This window comes from Thermobia domestica, chromosome 6 (assembly GCF_964235325.1).
Source record: "Thermobia domestica chromosome 6, izTheDome1.hap1.1, whole genome shotgun sequence".
Taxonomy (NCBI): Eukaryota; Metazoa; Arthropoda; class Insecta; order Zygentoma; family Lepismatidae; genus Thermobia; species Thermobia domestica.
Genome location: NC_137459.1, coordinates 36,762,433 through 36,776,064, shown reverse-complemented (window position 1 = coordinate 36,776,064; position 13,632 = coordinate 36,762,433). Strand labels below are relative to the sequence as shown.

General features: G+C 34.7%; 1 protein-coding gene across 2 annotated transcripts in view; it reads right to left on the bottom strand.

Moving 5' to 3' along the window:
* Positions 1–280: 280 nt before the first annotated feature.
* Positions 281–13,632, bottom strand: part of Cont (Contactin) — a 76,359-nt gene continuing 63,007 nt past the window's right edge. For both annotated transcript variants that reach the window (XM_081761513.1, XM_081761514.1), the window contains exons 18-22: positions 11,689–11,874; positions 9,983–10,151; positions 8,385–8,518; positions 7,464–7,647; positions 281–5,346 (exon numbers count right to left, since the gene is read on the bottom strand). In XM_081761513.1, coding sequence (XP_081617639.1) covers positions 5,240–5,346; positions 7,464–7,647; positions 8,385–8,518; positions 9,983–10,151; positions 11,689–11,874 — 780 coding nt within the window. In that variant the 3' untranslated portion in view covers positions 281–5,239. The remainder of the gene's footprint in view (positions 5,347–7,463; positions 7,648–8,384; positions 8,519–9,982; positions 10,152–11,688; positions 11,875–13,632) is intronic.

Below are 13,632 nucleotides of genomic sequence, written 5' to 3'. Positions count from 1 at the left end.
ATTGAGAAGTTCTGGAGAATATTTTTATCATATTACGTAATAAGATGTTCGGAAATATGTTAAAATAACGCATTTCACCATTTTTTAGCAGACGATTCTTTCAGATGCTGAACGGATAACAGGCACTTTGTAAAAAATAAATTAACTATATATTAATAAGAGTGAATTACACTAGTAAATTTAACCACAACAACAAAATTTAAAGGAATATATAATGTACAAGTTTCACCTTCCAAGTTTACCATAGAAGCGCGGCTTAGAGGCATACTGTGACTTCACGTTTCTGCTTTTTTTTTTTTTTTTTAAGTTAATCTTTAGTTTCTGCACAGCTAAGTATTTAGCTGTCTTGTATTTTCCTTTAAATTTTGTGTCTGCTGTAGCTTCGTTAGTAATACATAACATACATCCATTTCGTTAGCTCGGAGCTCCTAGTGTACAAGTTTAAAATTTTATACTTAGCTAGTATTATGATCTGCAAAAATTCTATTAAAACAGATGTAATATATCCACATGCATTTGTAGAAAAAAAAAACTGTTACTTGCATAGGATAAGCTTTCTCACAAATGGCTCTTATGTCTTCACAGTAATAAAGCAGATATTCATTTCCTATTACAACAGATACATCTGTTCTTCTATTACATAAAAGCACATCTTCGAAAATGTGTTTCAGAAGTTGCTACACATAATCTTTTATTTTAGTGCAATTCCCTAATAGTTATTATATATATAAAAATATATATGCAATACACCTGCACCTTTTAAAATATGCATCATGCAATACCTGAAGGATGCCTGTACAGATTTCTACAGTTTTATCTGCGTTACATACATACATTTTATATAACACTGATGAACTATCACAGTCATATAGCAAAGAAAAAAAAATATAAAATCCGAAATACTAAATTAATATAACAGTACAAAATATCATTCAGGCTAAACCCTGACCATTGATCCATTTATTATATAACGATAAAAAATTATAACTAGTTTAAAGGTTTACAGTAAACTTAACATAGTTCCCAACATGTTACAATATATTCTTTTCTTTCTTTATTTCTTGGAATGTAACAATCTCATTTATATACGAAGTTTGTCGAACTCTCAGAAGACCACTGCCATCCATTAATTACTTGAGAAAGTTAACTTTTATCATAAAATTTAGAAATAGATACTTCAACTACCAGTGACAAGCATTCAAAGTGAAAAATGGTAGCTTAACAGATGAAAGGAAATAATTCTTTTGCCGCATTACCTCCCTATTACTGCACGATTACCAAATATAACCATTCACATTCTTCCTATATAGACGTGGTGCACATCACCATCACAGGTACCAATCTTCCGCATATAAATATTTTAATACTGGCTCTAAGTTTATATATATATATATATATGTATATTGTACATCAGCACTGCCTATGCTCTCAGGTACTGTAAATTTTATTTTTATCAATGATTGCATCCTTAATCATTATATCTTAAACGTGGGACCAGCTACATTGCAATAAATACTGTATCTCTCTTTTACTTTGATTCATCACGCCTCTTATCTATTAGTACTTAAGTTTTAAAATTAAGAATTTTATTTATTTAATTAGCCTTTGGCTAGCTGGGGGCTCTATTCCCAGACCCCCGCGTTTGCTCGACCTACACACTCGCCTCTCTTATGTATCAATCTTTGCATCAACAGTGAATTTTGTGCATTTGCTCTTAACATTTCCTGAATTTGGCTCAGCTCGGTGCTTCGCCCCCTCTCCCTGACACCCGCATTTACTCGGCCTACAGCCTCGCACCTCTTAAACCCAAAATTCTGCCAAATTTAAGTTTCTTTTCGTATTTCAACTATCTAAAAGATAATATTTTGTAACCCAAGAAAACAACCATTAAAATAACATGGGAATTTGTTCATCCACCCTTTACACCATTTAAAAACTAAAAATATTCATTTTTGGCAATTTTCCTGGGGGTTAGTCCCGCAAGGCAACAATCATTCCAGGCCTGCCGGAAGTGCCTAAACATTTTGGGGTGTAAAAGGTGTCCCATATAAATAACATGGGAAAGATTTTTCAGTTCCCCATAAAACCACTCAACAGTTGGAAATTTTTATTTTTGGTGATTTACTTAGGTAACGCTAACGAAAACGTACAAGCATACCGAATTTCAAGTTTTTATTACAATTCCAAGTACCTAAAACATGAGACTATAGGTAAAAATAAAATAAAATAAATAGATAGATAAATAACATGGGAAATGTTTTCATCCCTGCTTTAGATCCTCTAAAAATTAAAAAAAAAAAAAAAAAAAAAAAAGAAAATCACTTTTGGCAATTTTCCTGTGGGTTAGTCCCGGAAAGCTACAATCATGCTAAATTTCAACTTTCCACGTCAACCGGAAGTATCCGATATTTTATGTCAGTTCGTCTAGTTTTATATATAGTTAGGATATTAACACCCCAAGATGATACTCTCTTAGCTAATGAACTGGAACTCTCAGCACGAGTCAAATTCGTAACCACACAACTAATAGAGAAGGTTCTAATCTCTCAATAACGAAACAGCAATGTGATGCTTTTACAACCGAGATTTTGGTTACATATTTCAAGAGTGTTAAAGAGATAATGCACAGTAACAATGATATCTTTAATACTGTTTGTACAAGTTAGCCGGTTAAGTTCCTCCCCCACAATGGTATATGACATACACATGAAAATCCAAGATAATACTAGTTACCACGATTATCTATTACGACAGATGATATGAGGAAGGTCCCCAAGATGCAATACGAAGATTTTATGCCTCACTTATCAACGTCTCTTCACAACCTTTCGAAATTTTTAAAGAATTGTGCTGAAGCAGAACTTTACTGCACTTCCAAAATACAGCGAAGCCTAGTGCGATGAACGTGGCTTCAATGGTAATATCTATCACCGAATTATAGTATACCATCGAAATTCTACAAATACTTTAAAGCCACTTTTCAAACGAGCTATGCCACAAAAAGCATTGTATGCATTTAATGATATGTATGCTTCTCATGCACAACAACGAAAGACAATAATAATAATAACAACAAAAAACAATGATGAGCACAACAGTATTTAAGTTCGGATACAATATTCAGGTCGCGACATTTTGATCACGTGTGATTTGAAACTCACTTTGCAAAACAATCCTACAAAAATGTTGCACGCTGAAATCAAAATTGCACGCTTCGACAACAACCTTTAACCATCACAATAAAAACGATTTATTAAGGAATTATAAGAATACAATTGTACATCGCTGTCTCGGCTGGAACAACCAATCAGTCAAATTCAAATATATTCACGAGAAACCTAAAGATTCATATTCTATTTTTAAATCCCGCACAGAACAGTACAACATAATTGTATTGTGTTATACAACGGGCTAGAAGCTATAGTTGACGGTTTTTCTCAGTTAAGAATTCGGAACTTTATTTCGGAAGAAAAAGACGAAAATTTTACGACAAAATAGTAATAGAATGAGATGTTTTTAACAGCTATCAAATTGATACTACTATATAATAAATTTATTCTAGACGGATGGGAGTTGAAGCGTCCTAACTACTTTCTTGATTACTGCGTGAGATTTCTAATGAACGAGATAAATAGTTTAATTCCCATAGAAAAATCCATCAACTGGCTTGATTTTAATCAATCCCTCTGGCGAGAATCTTCAGGAAGGGTAAAAATTCAGTAGATTATAAGATTCATTGAGCTCATGTAGTACACTAAATGCAGTATATATACACATTTTCAATCAGAATACTCTTAAAATGAGAGCTAAAAGTATGAAAGAACTAAATACAAATAAATCATTTGTTTTATGTCCTGCTAAAATAGCTTCAATAGATCGGAATTCTCTAGAAATAACTTCTAAGCAGTGCACAGGAAATATTTGGAACCTCATAATAGGGAGGACCTCTACGGATAGAAATATACAGACTGTGATAAAAACACTATCACCAAACTTTGAGAGAAGAATTCTTACAACAATTGAAAGGTAAAAGCTTTTAACAAACATGGGGGTCGAAAAATGCTTCCTTTTAAACCGTGTGGTTGTTATGTACCACCAAAAGTGTGCAAAAAATCAATGTCAAAGAACCCTAACTTAAAAAAACACCTGTCGGAGGTCTATCTCAAGTAATTCGAGTAACTGATTAACAACTAGTAAGAATTCTAAGCTAAATACAGTGGGAATTGTATCATGCTTACGCAACGAATTTTCGAAGTGTAAATTCCGTATCTGCTGGAAATCTTTCTGATATACGACCTTATCTTATAAAATACATTGTGATGATGCGGTACGACTCCCGACTCTTGTGTAATTTTTCGAACCATCTGAGTTAAGTTGTATTAGTATTTAAGCTAGGGCACTTTAAAAACACTTTTTTTTTTTTCACTTCCGGCAGCTTATAATTAAAAGGAGACGTTTTTCAACAATGTTTGTTAAGAACTTTTTTCTTTGTTTTAGTATAAGGTCGAAGTTTGGTCGGTTGTGTTTCCACAGTTTTTTATTTTTGTTTTTGTTTTCAGTAGTTTTAGAAATATTGAAACTCTTCTCCCAAGCTATCAGCTATGAGATCAAATGTTCTAAATTCCAACAACACTACTGGTCCCGGTACCCTAGCCAATCCCCTTAAATCCTAATGCAACAATCATGAGAAGCAAAAACACGATGGTACATATACATTTTTTTTTTTCATTTAAGTCTCAACAATTGAGCTTCACTAAACCTAATACATGAGATTCCTATATCTATCTATATATATATATATACATATACACGTATTATAGCAAGACACTTTTGCATGTTAGTGCGTAAGACACGGTCTTTTAAATTCACTACAGCATTCAACGGCACGAAAATAAATACTTCTTTATCTTACGTACTTTCTTCATTTCATTTTTAACAACCCTTTGGTATTTATTAAAAAAAAAAAATTAAAACAGGAATTCAGATATTGTTCCTTTGTAAATACTTGAACAAGTTCATCTGTAGACGCGTAAGTTAGTAACTTTTATGGAAGTTGTTGGATGGAGGGAGTCTGAAGTCACTAACAATGTGTTCGAAATTCTTCGTACTTTTTCAGATACAACACATCAGCCTCTGGGCCATTTAATAAAACTATGCCACATCTCCAGCAAGTCTGTAGCTGTCAACAAACATTAAGAACACTTGCGGTGGTGAGCATTTCGCAGTGTTTATCTTCTCGTCACATTTGTTCCACCGCCTTCAGAAGGATATACAAGCCACAAACAAGGTACATGTTAGGTATAATTCCCATTGAAGCATCAGTTCTACTAAATTCAGCTGCATCTCCTGAAAAAAACAAATAAATATTGTCAGAAGATTGGAGTTATATAGCAAATAATAGTTGGTGAATATTGGATTGGGTTTAATGCCAAGTACATCGACTGAAAGACGTTGAAATTTGAGGAAAAGTCAAAAAATAAAGGTACATTTATTCTCATGGAAGAAAACTGAAACATACATTATTTTTTTTTACATAATCTCTCTGCACTTTAACGCACTTTTCCCAACGTTTCACAAGCTTTTATTTATTTATTTTGTATTTATTCCGTGGGAAAAAAAAAAAGTTTTTCGGTTGCACCTGTAACCATTTTTGCACCGCATCAATGACAAGCTGACGATTGACGTTTGAATTTCTTAACTTCTGGTGATGATGGGTATTTCCAAACCATGCTCGCAGCCTTACTTTCCGGTTCGTGATGACGTACCCGAATTTAATCTACAGTAACGATTTGCTGTAAAAATCCATCTCCCTCGCGACGATAACGGGCTAAATGTTTATGAGAGATGTCCAACCTCTATGCCTTATGCTTTCGATAAACAGCTGTCACCATATTGCACTTGCATTTGACGAATAATTCCGCACGTTTAACACCTTCCGCAAACAAAAAGCAAATCGCTGCCCTCATTTCCTCCTTGGTGCTGATCGACAATGGAGCTGCCACGTTTAACTGTCTACTACACTCCAACGACTAACGCGGGAATAAGAGTGACACGTTGCATAGAAGTGTTGCAGACGACACTAATTCAGCGCTGGATACTAGCAGTGTTACCAAAACCTAGTGCGAGAAATTGCAAGTCCCTTTACTTTTTTTCTCCTCGTATGTTTCACTAATTGTTATGTCGAATTAGTACTAAAAATGAATGAATGTCATGATATGGATAGATTTTATAACAAGAATGCAAACGAATTGATCTTTATATGGATTTGATTCTGTTACGAAAAGATGCTATGTGCAAGTTGTTAAATAATTAATTTGATGAAAAATTGCTTATTTATTACACTGTAATTACGATTTAATATTTGGCCATCATAACAATTTAAGCCGAATCCACTTCACGAATTATCATTATTTACCAAACTTTTCACATATGAGACGATATACTGGATGCAAATGGAACAACAGACATATTAGAATGACGCTTAAATTTTGAGATTTTTCTTCTATCTTTTCATATCTGGACGTGCAACATACTAGAATTTTGTTAAATGCGAATCATTGTTGTGAAACAGCCAATTAAAACTGTTCACGAAAACTGAAAATAGGACGATTGTGAACTCACTCACTCACTCTATGGCCCATGGAACCCGGAGGTTCAATGCCGCGTTCACAAAATCTCTCCACTGACTTCTATCCTTAGCCAATTGGATCCAGTTTCTATTTTGTATTCCAATTTCTGTGAGATCCATCTTAATATTATTCTGCCACCTACGCCTACGTCTTCCTAATGGTCATTTTCCGATTGGACTTCCTGTCAAGACTTTAAAAGTGTTCCTACTTTCTTCCATTCTAGCTACATGACCTGCCCACCTGAGCCTCCTAGACTTGATGATCCTAACCATGTTTGGTAAATGGTATAAATTATGAGTTCCTCGTTATGAGGTTTCCGGCGTTCCCCATTCTCGTTCCTCTTGGGTCCGAATATTCGTCTGTGGATCCTGTTCTCAAATACTTTTAGTCTACGTTCTTTCCTCAGAGTAAGCGATCATGTTCCGCATCCATACAGTACAACAGGCATGATTATCGTTTTATATGTTTTAAGCTTCAAATTACTCGACAGCATTCGCGACGACAAAAGATTTTGAACTGAATAGCAACACGAATGCCTTGCTTTTAGTCGACATTTAATTTCTTCGTGAATATGGTTTTGGTATGTTAATACTGATACTAGATGTTTGAAAGTATCAACTTTATCAAAAAGTATTATCTGATATTTTGTGTAATTTCCAGTATTACGATCTCGACGAACTTCCATGTATTTAGTTTTCTCTCCATTTACTTGTAAACCCATGTCCCTGCAAGCGTTTAATAAGACCTCTGCATTTTTTTCTTCTACGATAGACATACATTTACATAACTCAGACTTAAAGTGATGTGGTTTCTAATTCTGCAAACAATACATACCCATTTGGAATTTCCACGTTGGAGAAGACATACGCCCATCACCACCATTGGAATAGGCTAAGACTCTCAAATTATACATCTTTCCTGGGGAAAGACCACGTATATAAGCTTCCAGATTTCCTCCTACTTTAATAATTGTATCATTGGCCGTACTCATATCCTGGTCAACTTCCCATACTCGTATCTATTGGAAAAGAGAAAGATATTGGTAGAACATTTAACAGAGGTGATAGATACTGTTTAATTTTTCTTAGAAGAGTTATTTAATAAGAATTTGCTGAACAACATTTGTCTTCACGCGTCAATCAAGAGATTCAGGCATTGTAAAAGTACTGTTGTAATGTAATGTTGAATTTTTATTTATTTCTTTTAGCCTTCAAGACATAATAAGGATTTCACTAAATAACTAATTATTAAGAAAAAGAATACACTCAGCACAGATTTCATAATACCTTATAGTAATTCTTGACACACAGTTGAATTATGAACTAACCCATCCACATCTGTAGTCAAGTGCAGTAATAGACATGTGCAAGCCGTTAATAAATCTGCTGTCTCTCTTACAAAGGGTTCGCCGATTTGCATTGATGCCAAGAAGGTTACGAGAGATTGACCAGATCTTCCCTTGAATAATACTATCTTTCTATTTTAACCTTCGAAGGAAGAAAATTGGTTTTGTTTGTGAGCAAAGTATACCTCTTAATTTCTGTTCACCACTGCTTTAATTCCTTCGTCGTTTCCTTACTTTTTCAAAAATCATTAACTCTAAAATTCAAAAATAAATACAGCGGTGATTTGTGATAATAGACTGTGAATTATCAATTAATAATACAGAAATCATGTGGTAGTTAAGACAGGTCCATTAGTCACATATCGACGCTGCATAAGGTATAATGATATCAAAACTCGATAGAGAAATACCTTATATCCTATAAGCGGTTCTTCATCTTGGCTTGGTGCAACATATCGCCACGTAACTTTCACAGTCGTCGGGTCAACCCCTGTTACATGCACGGAAGTAGGTTGTTTCTGCGGAGCTTTCCTATACGTCCGTTCTGAAATAAGAACATATATAAATTTTACGATACTTAAACTACTTAAGCCTTTAAAAGAAAACATGAAAAGTTTCACAAACTTTTGTCATTAATAAAACAATGAGCTAATTTCTTGATGCAACACATACAGAAGGCCAAGCTTATGAGCGGTTAATCCAAATACGATAATCACCTTGGAGGTTTTCTGGCTTTCCAAACAGTCCTAACAAATTTTTAGTGTGGAATTATATAATGCAGAATTTCAAAACATGTACTCGTCACCGAATATCATATGGATCGAGACGACACTTGGGTTGAAGATATAGGTAAATAGAAGTTACACAATGGAAACGTTCATAATAGTCTTAAGACGGCACCATACTTTGGTTGCGTATGAGGCCTAGAATGAGATGGGAAGTAGGATCTTTAGGGATGTGGGTAATGAAATCCTGACAAGATTAACTTGACGCATGATAGGTTTCAATGTCCAAACTGTGTGAGACAAAAAGCATTTGGTTTTCTTAAGCTCCAGAGTTTGTTAATTATTTCAAATTGTGTTTCGTGTTCCTGTGGCTACATTTGATACATAATTCACAGTATTACTTTTTACAATTATTCCACTTTTTATTTTTTAATACATCCTCCAGTTAAACACTGTAGGCTAAATAAAGCTTCTGACCCCACATGCCAAAGACTCATGTGCTAACAATCATCTACTTGGGAGTACTTATTGTGAAAGAAGATTATTATATTAATCCTGGAAGTAAGCGTCGAATTCCGAAACAATACACTCAATAATAATAATAATAATAATAATAATAATAATAATAATAATAATAATAATAATAATAATAATAATAATAATAAAAGAGCTATACCAGAAGTATAGGAATTAGGCAGCATCTATTGAAGAAGCTTCCAATTACTTACATATCAAAGGTGAACATAGAAATCTATGATAGAATAAATTAATCTAAGCTTCTGTAGTACAAATAATCTTTGACAGCTAAAGAAGAACATTCCAAGGCAGGCCCCGCAGCCAGCCACAGAGATTTGGGGGAGCCATGAATAGCATAGGGGGACCAAGTGATTAAAAATTCTCTTACAAATGTCTAAAGTGTGTTTTTTGAATTAATAACAGCATTTTGTACTGAGGTTTGGAGAGGCCATGAAAAGTTTAGGAGGGTCAGGCACCCTAACCCCCGTCTAGTTGCGGGACTGTTCCAAGGCGTGTCAGGCAAATTTGTTAGTAGGTGATTATGTACTCATCATATCCATTCTAATAATCGTACTACCGGCTCTGTAGGCTACAAACCATTAGTCCTACATTCAAACAATTATTTCTATACTAAACAAACTTTGCATATGCAAGAAAACATTTCTACCTTCACCAGGGATTACAGCCGTTAAATGGTGCATCACAAGCAAACATTTATCATCCTAAGGGCATCAAAATAATATACTACATTACGTATCAGTACTTACCCAGGATACGTTCACTTTCAGGACCTTCTCCAGCTGAGTTATAACACATAACTTTAACAAAGTAGTAAGTGTCAGGTTGCAGACCAACAATCAAGGCCCAAGGTTCTGTGCTACGACTCAAATAATAAACGGCATCTTCCTCTCTGCCCTCTCTCTTCCAGTACTTCAGCTTTAAAAATGAAAACAAAATATTTAGCATATAAGCATATACTGACAGATAACAGCTTGTAACAAAGGCAGGAAATTAACAGGTTAATTAAAAAATAAATAAATAAATAAACTCTTTCAATCCATCTTCAAACATCATACCGGTGATATTTAAGAAGGAAATTACTCTTTCTGTATATTACTCAACCTGAATACTGCTCTATATATTCATATTTTACAAAATGTGTGCTTTAAAGTGATGTAGTATATGCAATAACGCAATACACAAGCTTTTTATTATTACTGTTGTTATTATTATGGGCAACCAATGGTGTATGCTCATATGTATAATAGCTCTGTTGTGGGTAGTGCGCTAAGAAACCATAATGAAAGCAATTCTCAAGAAAATTAACAAAAATAAACCAGTTGAGAATGCTCCAAGGGCATTGCTAGAACGAATTTAAAAATAATGCAGAGAAAAAAATGAAATGAAATCTCCACGTTTTACGTCCCACGTATACGCCGGTTAGGCTAAGGAGATGGTGATGATGAGTAATGAATGAAATTGTGGAATGAAGAAAGTGGGAGGAAACGGGAGAACCCCGAGGAAACCCACGCACACGGTGTTTGTCCACCACAAAGTTCACTTGGCGGGGGCTGGGATCGAACCTGGGACCCCAAGCACCAGAAGAGAACGCTTTACCACTGAGCCACCGCGGCCCCAAGAATGGAGAGATGGAGCGGGAAGGATAACTGTGATTGTTCCTACATGTAAAAGTAAATATTTTTATCCACACCTACTGTTTCTCGCAAAATATCATCTCTGTATGACTTACGGTTCCCGAGATATGGCTCCTTAAATCTCCCAAAATCGGAACTTTTATGGCCAATATCTAGGGAACGGCAAGACTGACGCGACAAATTCCATCACTTTTTCAGGCAGTTTTTGATGCTCTATCGAAAGGAGGGCTCAAAACTGAAAAAAAAAAAAAAAAAAAAAAAAAAAAGAGAGAGAGAGAGAGAGAGATATGGAGAATTCAGTAACAAACTTTTTTAAGTTCGTAGAAAATTTATGATAATTGTATTTTAGTATATTTAAATAAAAGAACAGTGTATGGATCATGCTACCTTTAAGGTGCGAAAAATTTATCAACAGAAACACTAAATTTTCTATTAAACTTTCTTCATACATAAAAGTTCAGAAAACCAATTGAAAGGTCTCATATAGTTTGAACTTGCAACCTTTCTTCGCTCAATAACGATATCACTGTTGCTCTCTTTTGAACTCAGAGCTATTGTATATACAGTTCACTAGAGAATCGCATACGGCTTTAGCCTAACGGATCAACCAATTTGGATGCTATATATATACAAAATAAAATTTAAATCTAACAGAGCATTTACAACATAATTGTTACATACAATTTTTAGTCATCTGTCTGTCCTTTAGGTTAACACAAAGAGTGTACACCAAATTCTGAAAACTAACTTTTCCTCAAATAAATCAAGCCAAAACAGTACAAAAAATCATTATATTTTAGTGCTAAACAATTACTTACCCTATGTCCAATAAGTTTACCACGTATTCTCTCCCGACTCTGATCAACGGGAGGCCACGACACATTGATAGCGGTAGAGTTGTACGACAAAGCTACCACCTTGGCAGGCGAAACCTGTGGCATTTGTTCAGCACTATATATAACTGCTTCTTCTGATACGGGGCCGGCATCTATTTCATTAATAGCCTGTAACAAGAACGTCATAATTATCATTATAACTTTGTTTTCGCATTTAATACCACGATATATTGGTTCACTGATTTGGGAGGGATGAGCTTAATGAAGATGTCATCATCGGATGTATACACGGTGGATCACTTATATTGATATGCTCTTGTAACTTTTAAACTAATGGACGAAAAGCACTGTAAATTTGTACCATGCAAATATCAACAGCGGACATTGCTTGACACACTCCGCGACATTAACAGGTAAATAGTATTGCCAAAACAACGTAAACTTTTATTTTTTCAAGTTTCACTACGTTACGTTATTACATTTTTCAAATCTACATGTCAAACGAGAAACGTATAATATCGCATTTAATATTCAGTGTTGCAAACTAAGAATACTATAATATTGCAAACATCCAAATTTTGGAGGCCTTTACAGCAGGAACAATGTGAGACGGACGATGCAATACACATGCTAAGTAATTTAGTATGCAATACTATGTTCATGGCATGACGGGAATGAACAGGAACGAAGTTAGGAGTGTTTCAAAATTTGACATTTTTCAAAACCCTTTATTTCGAAAAACTATTTTAAAAATGAAATGAAATCTTTGAGTTTAACGTCCCACGATTATACCTGTTAGGCTAAGGGAGACGATTAAAGCAAGTGAATGATGGTGGGAGAATTGGTGGAATGAGGAAGTGTGAAGAAACGGGAGAACCCCGTGAAAATCCACGAGCCTGATGTTATCCACCACAAACTTATATGGCCAGAATTCGAACCAGGAACCCCACGCACCAGAGGTAAGCGCTCTACCATTGAGCCACCGTGCCCGCACTTACCAAAAATATTGTTGTTAAATTATAGAAGGAAAATACACCACCATTAATCTTAAAAAATTCCCACAAATGCGTTATTTTAAGCAATGTAACAATCTTTACCATTGTTTCATATCTGCGCAACAGTTTGAAGCATCAAATTGCTGTAACCGACATTATTTCCTATTGAAAAACCTCTAAGTAACTGAACGTGATAATTATCTAAGAACTTTTTCGAAATAAAGTCATTTCAAAAAAAAAAAAAAAAAAAAAAGTTAAATTTTCAATTTCTTGTGACTCTGTCTCTATTTGTTCGAAATACGTTGTATGACGACCGTAGTATTCGACAGTAAGGCACTCTGGATGTGCATTGCTGCATTCGTTTCACTTATAAGTGTTGTAGAAGCCTCCAAAATTTGGTCATTTTTTATGTTTGTGATACTGTAGCGTTCTTAGTTTACAACACCGGATAACAAGTGTCTTACTTTAAGTTTTCGTTTGACATAGAGATTTGCAAATATGTAATAACTTGATGTAATGCCATTTTTTTAAAAAAAACGTTTAGATTGGCAACACTTAATTCTGTTGTATTGCGGAGTATGTCCAATAGTGTCTCTCTGTCTATATTTGCATGATACGAAATTTCAGCGTTTCGTATCTATTAGTTTAACATTTACAAGGGCGTATTGAGATAAATGTTCAACCCTGTATATACCGGGCGTAATAAAAATGCGAGGCCATAGACTATCTTTGTTATGAATAAAGAAACGAAAAAATGGAAAAAGAACAAAGTTGTTTGAACCTTCACCATACTTACAACGCAGTATTGTTGGAGAATGAGTTTCAGGTGTTCTAGCTTCTCTCACACAACAATGTGCATGTTCCCCATGTCATATGTGTGTGGCATTATGTTCCTTTCGACCAGTCTGCTGAACTGGCAACATTGTATTTT